At 36.3% G+C, this 17,332-nt stretch overlaps 3 protein-coding genes across 5 annotated transcripts; 1 reads left to right on the top strand and 2 right to left on the bottom strand.

The window, feature by feature from the left end:
- Window positions 1-348: 348 nt before the first annotated feature.
- kdelr2b (KDEL endoplasmic reticulum protein retention receptor 2b) lies at window positions 349-4,832 on the bottom strand. The gene is made up of 5 exons (XM_056771136.1): window positions 4,575-4,832; window positions 3,737-3,837; window positions 2,392-2,550; window positions 2,041-2,293; window positions 349-1,507 (listed from the first exon to the last, which is right to left on the bottom strand). The coding sequence occupies exons 1-5, from the start codon at window positions 4,663-4,665 to the stop codon at window positions 1,473-1,475; spliced, it is 639 nt and encodes a 212-aa protein (XP_056627114.1). The 5' UTR covers window positions 4,666-4,832; the 3' UTR covers window positions 349-1,472.
- Window positions 4,833-5,727: 895 nt separating this feature from the next.
- Window positions 5,728-8,707, bottom strand: mettl9 (methyltransferase 9, His-X-His N1-histidine). Of its 3 annotated transcripts, none has more exons than XM_056771126.1 (7): window positions 8,579-8,707; window positions 8,271-8,432; window positions 7,310-7,500; window positions 7,015-7,224; window positions 6,740-6,924; window positions 6,626-6,649; window positions 5,728-6,513 (listed from the first exon to the last, which is right to left on the bottom strand). In XM_056771126.1, exons 2-7 carry the CDS (start codon window positions 8,430-8,432, stop codon window positions 6,305-6,307), a joined length of 981 nt encoding a protein of 326 aa, XP_056627104.1. In that variant the 5' UTR covers window positions 8,579-8,707; the 3' UTR covers window positions 5,728-6,304. The 3 variants fall into 3 exon arrangements, with proteins under 3 accessions (XP_056627104.1, XP_056627103.1, XP_056627105.1); XM_056771125.1 differs by having other exon boundaries at window positions 8,518-8,674; XM_056771127.1 differs by lacking the exons at window positions 6,626-6,649; window positions 8,579-8,707 and having other exon boundaries at window positions 8,271-8,447.
- Window positions 8,708-9,240: 533 nt separating this feature from the next.
- cdr2b (cerebellar degeneration-related protein 2b) lies at window positions 9,241-16,876 on the top strand. Its single transcript, XM_056771121.1, has 5 exons — window positions 9,241-9,451; window positions 9,860-9,972; window positions 10,255-10,403; window positions 10,491-10,655; window positions 14,325-16,876. The coding sequence occupies exons 1-5, from the start codon at window positions 9,373-9,375 to the stop codon at window positions 15,034-15,036; spliced, it is 1,218 nt and encodes a 405-aa protein (XP_056627099.1). The 5' UTR covers window positions 9,241-9,372; the 3' UTR covers window positions 15,037-16,876.
- Window positions 16,877-17,332: the final 456 nt, after the last annotated feature.

Genomic DNA, 17,332 nt, shown 5'->3' with positions numbered 1-17,332 from the left:
CGGCGAGAGGTTTTTTAAGTAAAAGGAAAAAGAGAACTAGTTTTCCATGTTGACATTATCAAGCCGTAGACATACCGTATATTATGAGTTGCATTTGGTTTCGCTGCGTCCACTTTTACAAAATGTAAAAATTACAATTATTTAAAATTAAACGTAAACTTTACCTATGTATAATTGCTTAATTAAATTTAGTTATCATATAAAAATAAAGGGAACATTTAGTAAGTAGAATCATAAAATGTTATCATTTATCACACACTGATATATATGAGATATGTTTGAGTGTATACCAAGATTATTGGACCAATATGTAATATTAATGTCATATTAACATTTACAAAACAAGCATTTCCCATAAAATTTTTATTTGAGGGTGTGGCATCATGCAAAATTTAAAAAAAGCAGAAACTTTTGACTATGAAATAATACAAAAAAATAAAGTGGTAATTATCGAAATAACAATAAAGTTGTGTATTTATAAATGAAGTGTGCTTAGTCAATAGCCATTCCATCATATTACTTACAGGTTTGAAACAAACATGATCATTATACATCACGTTGATATAAATGAGCATTACTGGCCAAGTCAATCTGCTACAAAACTTAATTTCCTGTATCATTTGAGCAATTTCTATCCTGTCATCATACACCAATGGGAATAAATTATCAATATTGTGGAATCAAACTTTCCGGGTGAACTTTCATGCCAAAACTAATAAAACTTTTCAAAACACATACTGCTTATAAACTTAACATGACGAGATGCCTTTGTTAGTTCATAAAACTCCATGACAGTAAAAATGGCAGTGTATACTGTATGCTGACAGACAGTGGTTAGAACCTGAATGTTGAACTGCTTTAAGGAAATCCCCACATATTAAAAATTTAGATCGCTTTTTTTTAAATTAAGCTCAAGTGGTACAAACAACTTTTTGGGAAGCCACTGTATCATGATTGACCTTGTTTCACAAAGAATTATTGCATTAAGGAGTTGACTGAGGGGGGGAAAAATTAAAGTTTTTGCTCAATTTTACTATAAAAAGCAATGCCCAACAAATATCAATCCTGCATGTTTTTAGAAAATACATTTACATTTAATCCGGTTGAAAATACAAGCAATCAATATTCATCTAAACAATCAGTCCCTGACTGTTGCCAGATTCAAGGCATTTTTCAACTATTATGAGGCATCAAGTCAAATCATAGTAACACATTTCACATAGTTTTTTTTTATAATGTTTTCCTTTATACAGATTTATAAAAACAGGTAAGACAAGATGCCTAAAACAGCAATCCGAAGACTGGGGAAGCAGTGATACAGCCACTGTTTTAATCCAATACTGTCCCAGATCACTTGTATGTAAAAGAGGGCTTGAGTAGAACATGAATGGATTTTTTGCACTCTGTTTTAGGCATCGTCCTTTGTGTCCTGTGGCCCCTCAATGCACTCCCAGGGAATCCATCTTTGGCACTTAAGCTGGCAGACTCAGCTTCTTTCCTTTTAACACTAAAATGAAAAGATACACATTATTTAGACATTAACTACTGCTTACATCTATCAAATTAGAACAATTCAGTAAAATGGTCAATCGTTATAAAATCCCACAAGCCTGCTGCATTTTCTGGGGTAAATTTACCACATATTACAGCACGTAGCAGAATTGACTCGTAAAACAGCAGAGATATTAGCAGGTATATTAATCTAATCCATTTAAGTCACATGTAATTTTTATCATTAACAGACAGAGCTGGGTATTTCTGATAAAAAGATAATCCCTTTACTGTAATGCTTCGTCTCCATCAAGCAAAACTAAAGAAAGCTCTTTGCAGCATTGATTAATTTATAGACTTATAGAGAAAGTTTAAACTGTTCAGCCTAAGTCAACAAACAAATGTTTAACTTCGAGAACGCTTTGCATATTAGGGCAATATTTTAATATCAAAAATATATACATGACTTTTTCTGAGAGAGATCAGCGCCTGTCAAAGTTCAAGGAGAAAAGTACAAGCACACCTAATGTTTTTCAAACAGAAACTCACCTTTTGTTACATAGAGATAAAAGAAATCACAGTACAGGATTGTCTGAACACCCCCCGCCACGATGGCAATCATGTCAAAGAAGCCTTCAGTGTAGAAACGCCAGATCCAGTTAATGAGATAAAGTGCTCGATAGAGACCGAGGAAGAATAAGTAGTGGGTGGTGATGGTCTCTGCTTCTCCAGTTCTGCTGATCATAAAAAGCTGAGGAAGGATAGACACAGACTCCAGGTATATGGAAAAGGTCCAAAGGATCTGCAATAAAAACATATAACAAATGCATCTTAAATGTGTGGTATTGAGCAGGTTTAATATTGATTAACACATGTGGAAGGTTGTTCCTCCATTCTTACTTCCAAAGGAGAGAAGTCATGGTTGACAAGGAATGCCAAGCCTCCAACTGGGACGATCAGGAATTCCACCCTGAAAGTGTCGTGGTTGCCATCGTAGGTGGCCTTGAATTTAGCGTAGATCAGGTATACTGTAGCATAGGCACATGCGATGTAGAAGACCTGTGTGCGGGACATGCAAAAAACATTGTGTAACATGTTGTTTATAAAACATTCAGTGCAGAACAGTTTAGACCTGAGGCCGGATTAACAAAAGATTCTTATGAAAGCTATTCTTAGCTACCATGTTTTCTCTTAAATTCTAATTCAATCCAAATTTTCGAAACAAAAGCTGTCGTAAATATCATCTTAAAATTAAGAAAGCCTCACGGTTTTCTTAAATCTCAAAAGCTTAATGGTTTAAAACGTGTATTTGGTTGTTTCACATGTGACATGTATTGTATTGAGCCAGAATCATAATTTTGATGTTTACTTGCCATTAAGGAATAATTATTTTGATATGATAATAAGGTCTAGCTCACTTTAGCTTTCATTATTATAGTGCTATTTAAACTATTCTGGGACCAATTGAACTCGAAACAGAGAGGGTCACAAGTCTTATGTTGAATATTATAATAAGTATTTTTTTTACGCTTGCTAACATAGGCTATTAGCTAGCATGCATTTAACATATCCCATGCTAACATACATAGACTACATAAGAATGTGATATGCTTGTTACACACATTAAGTTTATTGTATAGATAAACATATACAGTTACCACACGAGCAAGCCAGTTAAATCATATTATTTAATACTTACCACAAAAATGAAGATGTTCTTTAGAAAATATTTGAGAATGTTTTAAAAAATGTTTGAGAATTGCACTTTCTTGCAAGTTCTATTGCAAGTTCTTACGAACTTCGTATAATTTATCTTAAGAAAATTCTTATATTTTGTCTTAAGAACATTTTCGTGAGGGCATGAACTCTTTGAAGTTTTAAGATTAAAAAGATAGTTCACACACACAAAAATTCTGCAATCATTCTTTCACACTAATGTAACAAAACCTGTATGATATCTGTGGAAAATTTAAAAAGATATTTTGAGAAATTTCTCAGTGGTTTTGTGAGCATAAATAGGGAAGGCAATGGATGCATTCTTTCTTCAAAATGTCTTTTATTGTGTTCTGCAGGACGATGAAAGTCTTGCCGGTTAAGACATGAGTGTGAGTAAATGATGAATGAATTGTCATTTGTTTAGTATAATACAATGCAAGTCGCTTTGGATAAAAACATCTGCCAATAGCATATATGTAATTTAAATGTTTTGGGGAAGCTATCGCTTTAAGTGTCAGGTCAACCTTACCTTCATGAAGGAGTTGTACAAGGAAATGAATGTAGTGAGAAGGTCCAGATAGCGGGTGGTGAAAACCAAGGCAAAAAGAATCTGACTCTTTCCAGATATTCCTTAAACACAAGATGTATATACAAAAACTAAGTTTCTGACCTACATTAAACCCCATTTAACATTTTCACTTTCCTTAGCAGCCATTGGGCTAAATTGTTATAAAAAAAAGCTATTTCATGAATGCATATTCGATGCTTTTATAATAATAGTAATATTAAAAATAATCTCTACTAAAATACAGCCATAATAAAAAAGAGCTAGTTTTTCCTAATTGTCGTAATGTATTGTAGTAACATCCTGCTGCCACGTCAGAAGGTCAGAGCATGCAGTCAGAATGAATGAATCAAGACACAAAGTTGTCTACAGCCTGACAACCTACACATGATCCACAACACCAGTTGAACAGGGTTTAACACTATTTAAATCACTGATGTTTTTGACTCAAGCTTGACATTTATCTCATGTATCCTATAAGATAAAGAAACTTTAGCTCACTGGCGGTGATACAGTACGTCTAGCAAATGCGTAGTAAACGCAAACGCATCACTTTTCCAGAATGAGGATGCATGCAATAGATTATAACACAAGCAGATGTTATCCAGCACAGACATATCGAGTCTATTTATGTCAAACGAGGCCTAGTGCAAGAGTTTACTAAACAAATGAGCAGATTAGCTGCACAGATATGCCACATAAACATCCACCAAGTCTGAAGATCCAAAATACACACACAGAAATCCCTAAACAGTCCGCAGTACAACAGACGAGTCAGTGTCCCAATGCACAACCCACCTACCTGCACACGACCTGCTTTTCCATATTTTCAGTAGGAGGATGATGATGGCTGCTAAGTGGGACAGATCCCCAGTCAGTCTGAATATGTTCATGTTTCTTTAGATCTGACGAATAGCTGGTTGAAACGTGTCTGGATGACAAGCTGCTCGATGCTCTGCAGTGCTAAAGTTTCCCCCACAGCAAAGATTGCTTTCCCGACTGAAAGATGGCGAGGGGGAGAGTACCGCGACGTGGCCCGGGTACGTGGCCAACACAATGAGAGCTCACTACGGGCTGACAGCGGGTTGGCTGATCAGAGTTCATCATTGGGCGGCGCATGCAGCTGATTACTGGTTTCAATGCTACAAGGTGGCTTTCTATAGGGGGCGTTTGGCGGCCCGGAAACCATGCGCGCATTTTGTCTTGTATAATATTATTTCGAATACAAATATGATAGTTAAATGTTTTTTTCCAATATACTAGTGCGTGACATAAAAAAAATAACTGCAGGTGCAACGGATATAAAACAATTAAAGTTTTAAGCACTCATCACAAGCGATTGTTGTTTGGTTGGGCAGAGAAACGTAACAAAGACCATGTGACCAACGTCGTTTACGTGCTACTACAAATAATGACACTGGGAAACTTTAATAACCATTAAATAGAAAACATATTGTAGAAATATAACCGTAAATAATTGTTAGTTTGCTCTATTTAAGAAATCAATTACATACTACAGCCGGGCCGCTAAGCCCCGCCCATTTTTATAATATAAATTGCCATTCTACGTGTTTATTCTATTTCTATGGTGTTTGTGTGAAGGGTGTGGAGCTTCTGTACAGCTGATTCAGGAGTGTCGGTTCCTGTTCACGAGGATCTACCTTTCAACAGAATTAGTTTAGACCTATCCAAACGAACCTAAAGTTGTCAGACCAGGATTGTACATAAACTCTTACTAGTATTTACTATAATGTGGGAAAAATTTGTATCTACAAAATTCAAACGTAACAGTAAGAATTGTTGTGCTGCTTTTAATTGACATAGTAATTAAACATTGTATGTATGCATGTATGTATAGTTTCTAAACATAACCTTTTTCTTCATGTAGTTTTTTAATACACCCATATATTTAACATCAACATGAAATACTCTCGTCTCACTCACGTCTACACATCTAACGTGTTTACTAAGAACATTTTATTACAGTAGTATCACTAAACATAGTATGTGACAAAGTGTCATGTTTGACTCTTCGTTATGTTTTTTTGAAAATAAAACAAAACAAATGAGGGCCTCTACAATATATTGATCTAAAGTAGTTTTAAAAATCTTTGTTAGGATAATTAACTGAGCATGACACAGACATACTGGTGTGCAACTATTAACTTTTCAGATCTTAGAAAGGGTCTTAAAAAAATAAAAACTCAAAAAATTATAGGACAGGCACACGTGTAACTTACAGAACCACAGTATGAGATGTAGAGTTCCTTAATACCTTCATATTGACAAAACTAATATGTTCTGTTTGTTGGTCCCCAAGACCCCAACCAACTGTAAAACACAGTTCAATTACAGTAAAAATCCTTTTGACCCACTGTAGATTTCACAGGTCTGCTTTTCCTGAGATTTACTGCAGACAAGTATCTTAATTGATCTGCACTTAAAAAATTGCCTTTCGTTTAAATTTGTCTAAAATTCAAACTTGTCCAAAATTGATTGTGGCGCTGCCACAAGTTTCTCATAAGCACAGCTTTAATCCTGAGGTTTTAACACAAATACTGCATCATCAAGCACGTAGTATTCTTTGTACATGTCTCCCTCACACAGGTACGGCAACCGTGTGATCGCCTCCACATCAAACCCAATCTTCTGGAAAACTTCAGTCGTCAGGTGCGTCACCTGCTCTTCCCACGTCTTCCCCTTGATCTTGATATATTCCTTGGGTCGTACCCAACTCCCACCTGACCAAATGATAATAATACAAAAATCACACAAACCACCAGGTTTTGCATTTTATATGTAATCTAAGCTATAATGTACAGCATTATTAAGAAATAAGTTATCATATTTTACCTGAGGATGTATCATGTGCTACATCTGTTGATATATTTTTGTTAATCCCACTCTACTTCTAATGCCAGACACAAATTTATTGCACGGAAATTTTGGTTACACCGATCATCTTACCCGTCTCCACATATGGCTGAAAAGGTAAAACAGCCGCTAAGATGAGCCGCCCTGTTCCTGGCACAAGCGATTTCTTAATCTCGCTCAGCAGTTTAAACGGTTCATCACACCGGTCCAGCAAATTAAGGCAGCTTATGAGATCGTACTGGAAGCCAGTTCTGTGCCATTCATCGATTCCTAACAAGCTGCCAAATTAACATAATTTGAAAGTCAATTTTACAGTGTGCAAAATGCTAAGAAACAAAGGAGAAGAGTGAAATTTAAGAAATCCCTACCTGTATTGCTTTCGTTGGAGATGCCATTTCATAGGCGCAGAGACCTCTGTGGCATATACTTCATTAAAATAGGCACCCATCACTTCTGTGACACCACCATCGCCCGCTCCTAAATCCAACATTCTTTCCCCTTTCCATTCCGGGCTGATCTGGAGCAGACGCTGAAACTGTTCTTTAGAAAAGACAAACATGGAACCCCGTCCCAGAAAGCTGTGGACAAACACCAAATCCATTATATTTTTATGAAAGTAAAAAGAAGTCTTCAACTTTTAAGAAAGTGGTAGGATGTAGTTACCCGTTAATTGACGTTCGGGACATCACAGGACTAAAGATGGTGGAGAACATTGAATGGTACAGCTGGGTAAAAAGCCAAGTGGATTTCTCAACACTTCTGCTGAGAAAAGCCTCTGTGTCAGCATCCAAATGGCTCTGCACAAACAAAGATCGGACCCTTTCTCCAAGCATATCCGGAGAGCAGTGGTACCACTGAAAAGAAGAATTGAAAGAAAGACAATAGAAAAGAGAAATACAATAATTAAGTTTTAAGAATTTAAGATTTTTGACAAAAAAGTACTTTAAAGATGCCATCTAATACCAAGGGATTATCATGTGCCAAATTCAGTGGAATTAAAAATATATATTGTAGTGTAACCTAATAAATTAAATATTTAAATGGAAAAACTATGAGATTGGAACCAAACACATTCTAAATACTTCAATAAATGTAACACTTACATTTGAACACTTTTTGAATGAATGTAACAATTTATGCATTCATTTTTTAACACTTTATTGTATGTTGGTATTTATATTGGTCTCCTTGTTGCAGGGTAATTACACAAATATGTCACATTACCGAGTAATATTTATAAACAACGCAGATACTGGAAGTTTAGGGTTAGGTTGTGGGTTGTTTGCTTGTAATTAAGTATTATTTATTGTTATTACTATAGAAGGTCCTTGTGACGGGTACATCTTCAGTCTCCGAATAGTAATATAGAGGTATTTTGATACACACCGAAGCACTTAATGTTTGTTATGATATTTACAAGGTACTCCAACATGTCATGGTGTTACCAATGTAAATATTCAAAGGTAACACAGCATGGCGAAGGTACGCTATGTCTAAATTACTACAGTAAGTTACTTTTAGTGCATGCAAATTTCAACAACCTATAAGATCTGTCTTCTAGTTTAAACAAGGACAAATAATATTCAAACGTCATCAGTAGACGAATATAGAGAACTTGACTTACTTTCTGGGTTTCGTGTCCAGTTATTTCACTTTCAGTCACCATGTTCAAGAACAGATTACGAGCAAATGGACTGCGAACGTACTTCCCAGCCCACATCCTTCTCATCGCCAAAAGAAATGACACGTAAAACAACACCCACGCTACGAAGATCAGCGTCCTCATCTGTGGATGACACATATTAGAGACAGAGCTAAGTTACTGTGACCGGTTTGTGATGATGCCCTCTACACTAGTGAAGAACAATTACCTGGTGCAATAATAAACACCCTTAACGTTAGCCCCCCACTCCGACAGACAAACAAACAAACCTGAGGGTGTGGTCGGATTTATGGGACGAAATCATTGTTAATGGTAATCCGCAAAACAAACATTTTCTGCCACAAATCGGTCGAGTCTTCTGTCACACGTTAACTTCCTGTGTAACGTGTAAAAAGTCCGTCAGAAAACACACGTTCTACACATGATTTATATGCAATTCTGCCACTAGATGGCGGTAACATTGTAACGAATACACAGCTCTAGCAATATTTGATTTCTGATAAATATTGTAAACCAAATTACAATAAATGTGTACATTGACTAATTGATTTCGCCGCTAGCCTATTCATGAAACCACAATAAAAATAATCAGAAATGTACTTTGTACATTATACAAAAAGCTCAAAGGTCGCCTGAAGGAAATACATTCCCAATAGTTAATATGATAAGAACAGGTTAACTACAAATACACAATTAAGTGTTTGTATATTTATATGTGTAATAAATAAATATACATTTATATAGTATTTAAATATTTAAGGGTTTTACAAAACCATTCCTGCAGACATACAGAAGGCTAAATATGCATACAGTGTATCACTGATTGCATGTTCAGCTCCAGATTACTTCATACGTCACCATGCCATTTAAGTACAGAGATCGCGTGATACGTTTAGTTGCTCCTCCTACACGCGCTGCTGAGGAGAGAGAATAGCTCTATCCATTCATTGCTCTCTACAGTCCCACTGAGATTATTATGCAAATACTTTAAATTCAATCTGCTCAATGATTGAATTAAAATTAAACTAAAAGATCTAGACATTTCACCCCTTGAAGACTGAAAATGCTCACCGACTTGATAGAAGAAGAGTTTGATATTAAGGAGGAAGAACCGTGGTACGACCATCAAGATCTCGAACATGGTAAGATAATTTGTATGTAATAATTATATTGTCAGGGAGTGTAAAATTGTAAAAAAAAGATTAAATAGAAGGCCTCTACATTGCTTTTGCTGACAATTGTTGATTTAATGTCCAAACTGTATAGGGTTAATCTGTTCTTGGAAATCTAAAACAACATTGAAATAAATGAAAGGTGAAACATTTTGCTCTTTGTCAGTGTGTTTGTGTGTGCGTGTGTGTGTGTGAGTGCGTGCGTGTGTTACCTGGGACCTGGAAAGCAAGCTAGGAATAGGTTTTGTATACCAAAAGATTTCTTCTTAGATATACTGTGCCTGGCTTAGATGTAGTTTATAAGCTACAGTATGGACTATTTTCTTATTTTCTGGCCATTTCTTAACACAAATTAGTTTTCTCCTTTTATTTGTGCAGATCTTCATTTGGCCGCTGAATTGGGCAAAAATTTACTGGAGCAGAACAGTGAGTTAGAACAGAGACTCCAAGAGATGTATACCACCAACCAGGAGCAGCTACAGGAAATAGAGGTTCAGTTTCCCATTATCTTCACTTTTAGAACTATAAATTACATATATGCAAAGAATTGAGTCACGAGACAGGACTGGCCATTTTAAAATGTGGCTTTATCATGAATCTTAATATCGATATCGTTTTAACAGTTCTGTACTTTCAAGTGCAGGTGCCTTTGAATCAGTTGACACTGAGAAAGAAATCCTGAATATTTTCCTTAAGAGGAAACATGATATTTGTCCTTGAAAATTGTAATTTTAATTGTTAACTTTGGTCTAAGACCCTTCCCTCCTTTTTAGCACCTGTCCAAACAGGTGGATTTGCTGAGGTCTGTAAATGATCAGCATGCCAAGGTTTACGAACAGCTAGACTTAACAGCCCGAGACCTGGAGCAGAAAAATCAAAGATTGCATCTAGAGAACCGAGCTGCACACCAAAAGATTGAAGGGTAAGAGAAACAGATTTTGAGGATATAAAAATATGTAGCGGACTGTATAAAACCAAGCAAACTATAAGTATACTCCTCTCATGGCAGGCTCACAGAGACTGTGGATGGTCTGCAGATGCAGTTGGATGAGCTCCAGCGAGGAATGAAGAAATTTGTTTCTTCGGAACACAACCTGGCCAGTGCACACTCAGAAACCCCACTTCCTGATAATGTCCAGTGTCTCAAATGCTGCAAGAAGTGCCAGTTGCACAAGTAAGGTTTCTTCTTCCTTTCTCTGGTTGACTTTTTTTAAACGGTTTTTATTGCAACAGAGGTATTGTTAACATGGTGTTTCACAGATCAAATGAAAATAATGGTTCTAAAGCTGTCAAGGTGGATTTGTGAAGTTATAATTTGATATATACATGTCATATTCTGCAGCATTCTGTGTTTCGAATGGATTAGCAAAGACTGTTTCTGCGTCCCAATTGGCATACTATCAGTCCTAAATAGTATTGGAAAATATTATGTTGAAAAGAGTATTCCAAAGATTCCGGATGGTCTAATACTTACGGTAGAAATTTGAAGTGCAGAATGATGCACACCGTAACGGCTAATATGACACACAACTCACCATGAGTAGGCAGAGTTTAGTTAAATGTAATAACTGATGTTTCACTAAATTAGTAAATAAAAGAACAGAGTTAACATTACATATGAAACAATGAATGTGTAAATACTAAAATGGAAAGAAGAGCTGTATTTTGAAGTGTGTGACAGTTAACGGCCAGTTCCGTTTCCTGGAATGTCCCAGTGAGTGGATATTGTTTTGCTACACACTGAAATGGATATACTTTCCATAACAAAAAACAGTGAATACTTTTAGTGCATAGTATAAGTAGACGAATTGGGACACAGCATGTGTTTAAATTAGCATTGGGAGGTTTTTGCAGCTTCTAGTGGCGAGTTTGTGAATTGCAACCAACGGCTCACTCCGACCCCTACCGTTCAAAGCACTACAGCAGCTCACATAGGATAAAGATGTCATCTTGTTTTCACTTCTTACCTGAAGGACATAACAATAGAGGAGTTTGTCCGTTTAGGGCTAAACAGAGCCATTGAGAGAGAGAGTCGCGGCAACTCCGTTGACTCCAATGGAACAGTTTTTTAACAGTAATGGCGGTTTATGGAGGCTCTCAATACTTCCCTGAAGTTACTAGTAATCCATGGAGATGCAGCTAAACATATAACAATTGAGGTAAACTTTTAAACCATTTAAAGACGTAATTTTATGATGAATCTTTTTAAAGAAATAAAGCATTTAAAGGTAAAACATAACTTCCTGGAACTATCTGAAGGCTCGACACGTGAAAAAATGGAACTTCCGTTGGCGAAACTCTCTCCTCAAAGACTCTGGGACTACAATAGAAACTATGTAGATAGCAATAGCTCATCCTTATGTCATAAAATTTAACAATTGATTAAGTAAGGTGTATTTACACCTCTGAACACATATAGTATATTGCATTTTTGTCAATAGATACACTGGACCAAACAATTATTGTGAGTAAAAATGTAAAAACTTTTTATGGTCTAAAGTATACATATATCCAAACAGAAAGTTGTTCCTATTATTTACCTCTGTTAAGTTGAATGGGGTTGAACCCGACAAGACTTCCTGGAATAGGAGGATTAGCAGTAAGAATTGTGCATATAAGCACTGCTTGTCCCAGCTGATCCCAGTGAACATGACCGTGTATAGACTTAACACAGGTTATCTTGAGCCTGCTGTGCTGAACATGACCTTTTTAAACCTGAATAGATTAGTCTCATACAAGGAACAGTTCAGGAGTCTTTCTTAAAACAGCTTTTTTCCAAGAATTGACAGTTTGTAGTGACAATGTTTGTCAAGCTGAAGCTTACTAGCCCAACAAAGACTAGTTTTCCAACTTTTCATAAGAAATATAAGTCATTAGTCACTTTACTGTTCCCTTATCTCTAAATTCAAATATGGCAACTATTGAGCAGGTTAGACATCAAAGTTCATTGAACGTGTTTTGATCGTGACCAAACATCATTGTCATTAAAGCTGACAAGAAACATTTGACATGCAATATGTCATATGTGAAATGACAGCTGAAATGACCAACGGAATAGATCAACCAAAATTTTTAAGGTGTTTCTCACACAAATTTTAGAATATAACACACAATTCGTATGTGCCACTTTTATGGTGCTTCAAAGGAATAGTTTATTCAAAAATGAAATTCTCTCATAATTTACTCACACTTCATTTTAGAGTTATATCACTGAAAAAAATGTCTGTAAAAAAACTGTAATATTCCGGCAACTGGGGTGAAGAAAAATACTGTAGAATAAAAATTTGTAAATTTGCTGTTTATTTCTGTAATTTAACATTTTGTTTTGCATTTCAAAAATACCTGAAAATTCCATGGATCAAAACAGTTGATTTCTGTAAAAGAAAATGTACAGTGTACATTTGAACTGCTTAAATTAAGAGAAGCCTTAAATTACATATTGGAACAAAACAAAACAAAACATTTGAACAAAACATTCAAGATAAATTCTTCGCTTACATTGCATAACTTATTATACACTAAATAATGTTATTGAAAGCCAAAATCATCCGCACAATCATTTTATCTTGATTGTTTAAATTGTAGAAAAATATTATGTGATTTAAGATTTTCATGAATTTTTTGAGCAGTATATTGTTCATATATATTATAGATATGATATATTATAGATTTATCATAAACATAACACAATAGGTCAGGACATATAATATATATGTCCTATGTTTTGAGGGCAAATAAATTGAAAAAACTAACATTGAAGATAAATCTCTCTTATGCTGTTTTATATGATAAATATTAAAAATAAAACAAGTTTTATAATGTTTCAACGTGTTGTTTTCAAATTTTTGCTTGGAAGAAAAATCGGCCCTGGCTTTTTTGGCCCACATCGGCCCTCCTCCATTTCTGTCTCGGGGGCGGGGGGTTTGGGCTGTGCATGGTCGGACGGTAAGGGATGCACGGTCTGCCGGCCGGGGGAGGTGGCTTGCATATGTGTCTTCTGCATTCACATTCGCATTGCGTGCATTCGCATTTATTATACCTCAGAATGAGTGGCCCAAGCCTCCCAAACACCCAGAACACCAGATGGCCAGTCCGCCCAGGACACATGTATGATTTATTTATCAACTACCCCTCTATACATACAGTATATGTCAAAATACTGGTCAAAAGTTTGGAATCACTCACTCATCCTTTATTTATAGTCTTCCACATTTTACAAAAAAAATGAACTCATCTAAACCAAAGAATAATACAGTTATATCTGTGGGAATTATGTGACTAAAAGAAATGAACTCTACGTTCTATTTTAATGCCTTCAAGGTAGTCACCCTTTGACCAGAATTTGCAAAATCGTTCTCTTGGCATTTTACAAGCCAGCTTCTTCATGTCTCAATCTGGGACGCTTTTTAAACAGCATTGAAGGAATTTCCATCTATGCTGGACTCATAATTGCACTTCTCATTAATTATTTTGTCCAAGTTATCCATATCAAAATATTTTTTGATAAAAATCTAGTTTTCTATAAAGAAATATGTTTGGCACAATAACATTGTTGACCATGCAATTAATTTCAAGCATTGATGGCATGACGACATGTTGGTAACTTAACTTCACATCTCATTGGTTCTTGAGTGTCACGTCTCATTTTGTCATGAGAAGTATTCCTCTGAACGACATCTAAAGTCTTTTTAGTTAAAAATGTCTGTATTAAACATAGTCTTAGTAGCGTTATAATGCACTCAAAGACATACACAAAGACAAGGCACTAATAGTTTCTTAACAGTCCTGTGTTCTTATGTTATTAATGTTTGCTCTAATTTCATCCTCGCTCCACTTCTTTCAGGTATTCCCATGAGCACTCCTATTCAGCTTTGCGTGAGAAGGAGCACATAGATCTCCTGCGCTCCGTTCATTCCCTGCAGACCGAGCTGAGCACAGAGCGTTCTCTGAGAGAGGCTGCATGGCTGGAGGCGGACACTCTGGCGCACAACCTCAGCCAACTTGAGCCAGAACTGACACTGCTGGGAGACTACAAGGATCGCCAGGCTGAGATGGAGGCTGAAGTTGAGGAGCTACGGCGTATTGTGCACTCGAACACCAGAGCTGAAGCCACATGCACCCAGAACCAGCTGCCAGACCTTGTATTCCTCTCCTCTGAGGAAGAAGTGGGTGGGGTCAGGCACAGGGGGTGTGGTCTGAAGCACTCTAGCACTGTCAATGAGGATGGGCGAGGCGGTTTTAAGCAAGCTGATGATGTGAAGCATCACGGCATCTCTTTGCTGAACGAGGTGGATGCCCAATACACGGCCCTGCAGGAAAAATATGTCACATTGCTGCGCCACTGTGAGAGTGGGTTGGTGCAACAGAACCACAAAGCCATTCAAACACCCGCCGCCAGCTCTGCCCAAACACACACACACTCTCAGGGCACAAGTGCACAGGACGATGCCCCGCTACCGGAGTATAAAGTCCTGTTTCATGAGATTTTCACCTTTATTCAAAAGAGCAAAAAGGACCTGATGGGAAACAGGATCAAGCCCAGTATGGTTGAATGAAGGACCATTATGCATCTACTTAAGATTTTCCAAACCCTTGATGAACTTGGCTTCTCTGCTAAAGGGCATTAGTCTGACAGAAATATTTCATCAGTAAGATAGTTGCCTGAGCCAGCAGAACGCGTAAAGGTATGAAACAACATGATAGAACATGATAGACAGATAGACATCTGATTGCATTTGCACTCTTTGAACCTGGATTTAACATTTACAGTTATGCTATACAGTTTTTTTTCCGATTTATCATAACCGTTGTTGATGTTCAAATCACCAAAACATACACGCCCCTTCCCCCATCTTTCGCTTTTGTGAACGCTCGGCTCGACCTATGTCCATCTGTGCCCTGTGCACCTTACTGCTGATTGGCTACAAGGTTGTTTTGGTACTCGGCCCGAGTTTGTCTAAACAAGCGTAATTCGGAAATCGGACACCCGCCTTAAATCACACCAACAAACGTATAACACAATGATCCACCGCAGAGCTACAGAAACAATTAAGGCAAAGTTTATGTCTGTAATTTAACCATTTTTGTGGAAATTCTATAATTGTTTATACTGCACATTATTATATATTATTCATACATATTATAGATGGCTTGTAAATATTATAGATTTATATACAGTGTTTAAGTAAAAATATAGATAAAGATTAAATATAAGAGACTGAAATATTTGACATTTTGTTTGAATATCACAAACAATGAAACATCCACAAACAGATAAAAAATGTCCTCTGAAAATGTAATTTTGCTGTTATTTCAAACAGCAAAACAGCAAACAGCTTATTTTTTTCTAAGGTCTAATGAAGTTCAAACCTCAATCAATAAATCTACGGTAGCCAAAGTTTCTCATAACCCTTTTTGTTATCATTTTTGCTATCAATGATCTTTGGAAGTTTCAGGACCATAAAACTCAATCAACCAAAAATGTTTGTATTGAGTTCAAAGGCAATGATAGGGCCTGTTCACTTATGCATTAGCATAATGCACCTTGCTCACTGCCCTTTTGTTTTCCAACAGCTAACAACACTGTGCATGTGCTGTAATGCAACATTCATGTTGAAATCCCTTTGAACCATAAGCAAAAGATTTGAACCAGAAGCAATAGATTTTTCTTCTGCTCTGTCACATATCTCAGATTAAAATGTAATAATCAAAGATAGAAAAAATGGGTGAGGCTAGTTTTTTCAAATGCTGTTAATTGGCCCCTATTCACCTGCATTGGTTTTGTTTCAATATAATAGACGTTAATAGAATATAATGCTGTTCGGTTACCAACATTCTTCAGAATATCTTCTTTTGTGTTCTGCGGAAGAAAGTCATACAGGTTTGAAATCACAAGAGGGAGAGTAAGTGATGACAGAGTTTTCATTTTTGGGGAACTATCAATTTAAGTCAGGCATTTTTAGTGTCCAAGTACTTCCTGGGGCCACAAAAATATGTTGTTTATTTCCAAAGATATTTGTATGTAGTTGCATTTGTTGTGAAGTCACATCATGTTGCTAAACATCAGAAACTGAGACAGCTGGTAATAGTTGTGTGACAAGTCATACTGGTCTAGTAAAACTCTGCAGTGAAGTATAAATCATTTAATCTTTTCAAAACGCAACATGGACCTTCAACCGAGGAGCATTTTTAGATCCAGGACATAAGTGGACAGCTGTCTTCACTCCGGGTAGAAAGGCTGCTTCTTATCAAAGCACTTGATAAGATTTCAGAGTTAACCTGTATGAAGTAACATCTTTATCAGATAGACAGAGAACAGAACGCAAAGTAAATATGCTTCATGTCTAATGTCACTGTGCTTATATTTAAAAATGTGAGACAATCTGATTTCATACTGTATAGTTTGTATGCGTTCTTTAACACAAAGAACTTGAAAACAACTCAAGACAAGATTTTAGCTGCAGTGTTTATTCTGAATGATACATATAAAATAAAAATAAATTTGACTGTCTTTAGTGGCTGAAACCTATCTGTGTTGCAGTATATGAGCATACAGACTTTGCAAAAATGTTTACAGCGAGTGTCCAAATGTGGAAAAAAAGACAGGACAGTTGATTACGTTGAGGATATTGAATAGATCAGACTTGTCCACTCTATGTTTATGAAAAGTTTGTTTCAGCTGACATTTTATTTATATCTATTCAATAATATATGTAAGAGGCACTTTCTTATATACCCAAAGCAGTTTAGAAACTTTTTTAAATAGCTTTACCCGCTAAGCATAAACAGCAGCCTAGATTTTTATATTTCAACAGATTATTTGTCAGCCTTCAATCACAATGTTGTACATGG

The sequence above is a fragment of the Triplophysa dalaica genome, chromosome 17 (genome assembly GCF_015846415.1).
Source record: "Triplophysa dalaica isolate WHDGS20190420 chromosome 17, ASM1584641v1, whole genome shotgun sequence".
Lineage (NCBI taxonomy): Eukaryota > Metazoa > Chordata > Actinopteri > Cypriniformes > Nemacheilidae > Triplophysa > Triplophysa dalaica.
This window is presented reverse-complemented; position numbering and strand designations above follow the sequence as displayed.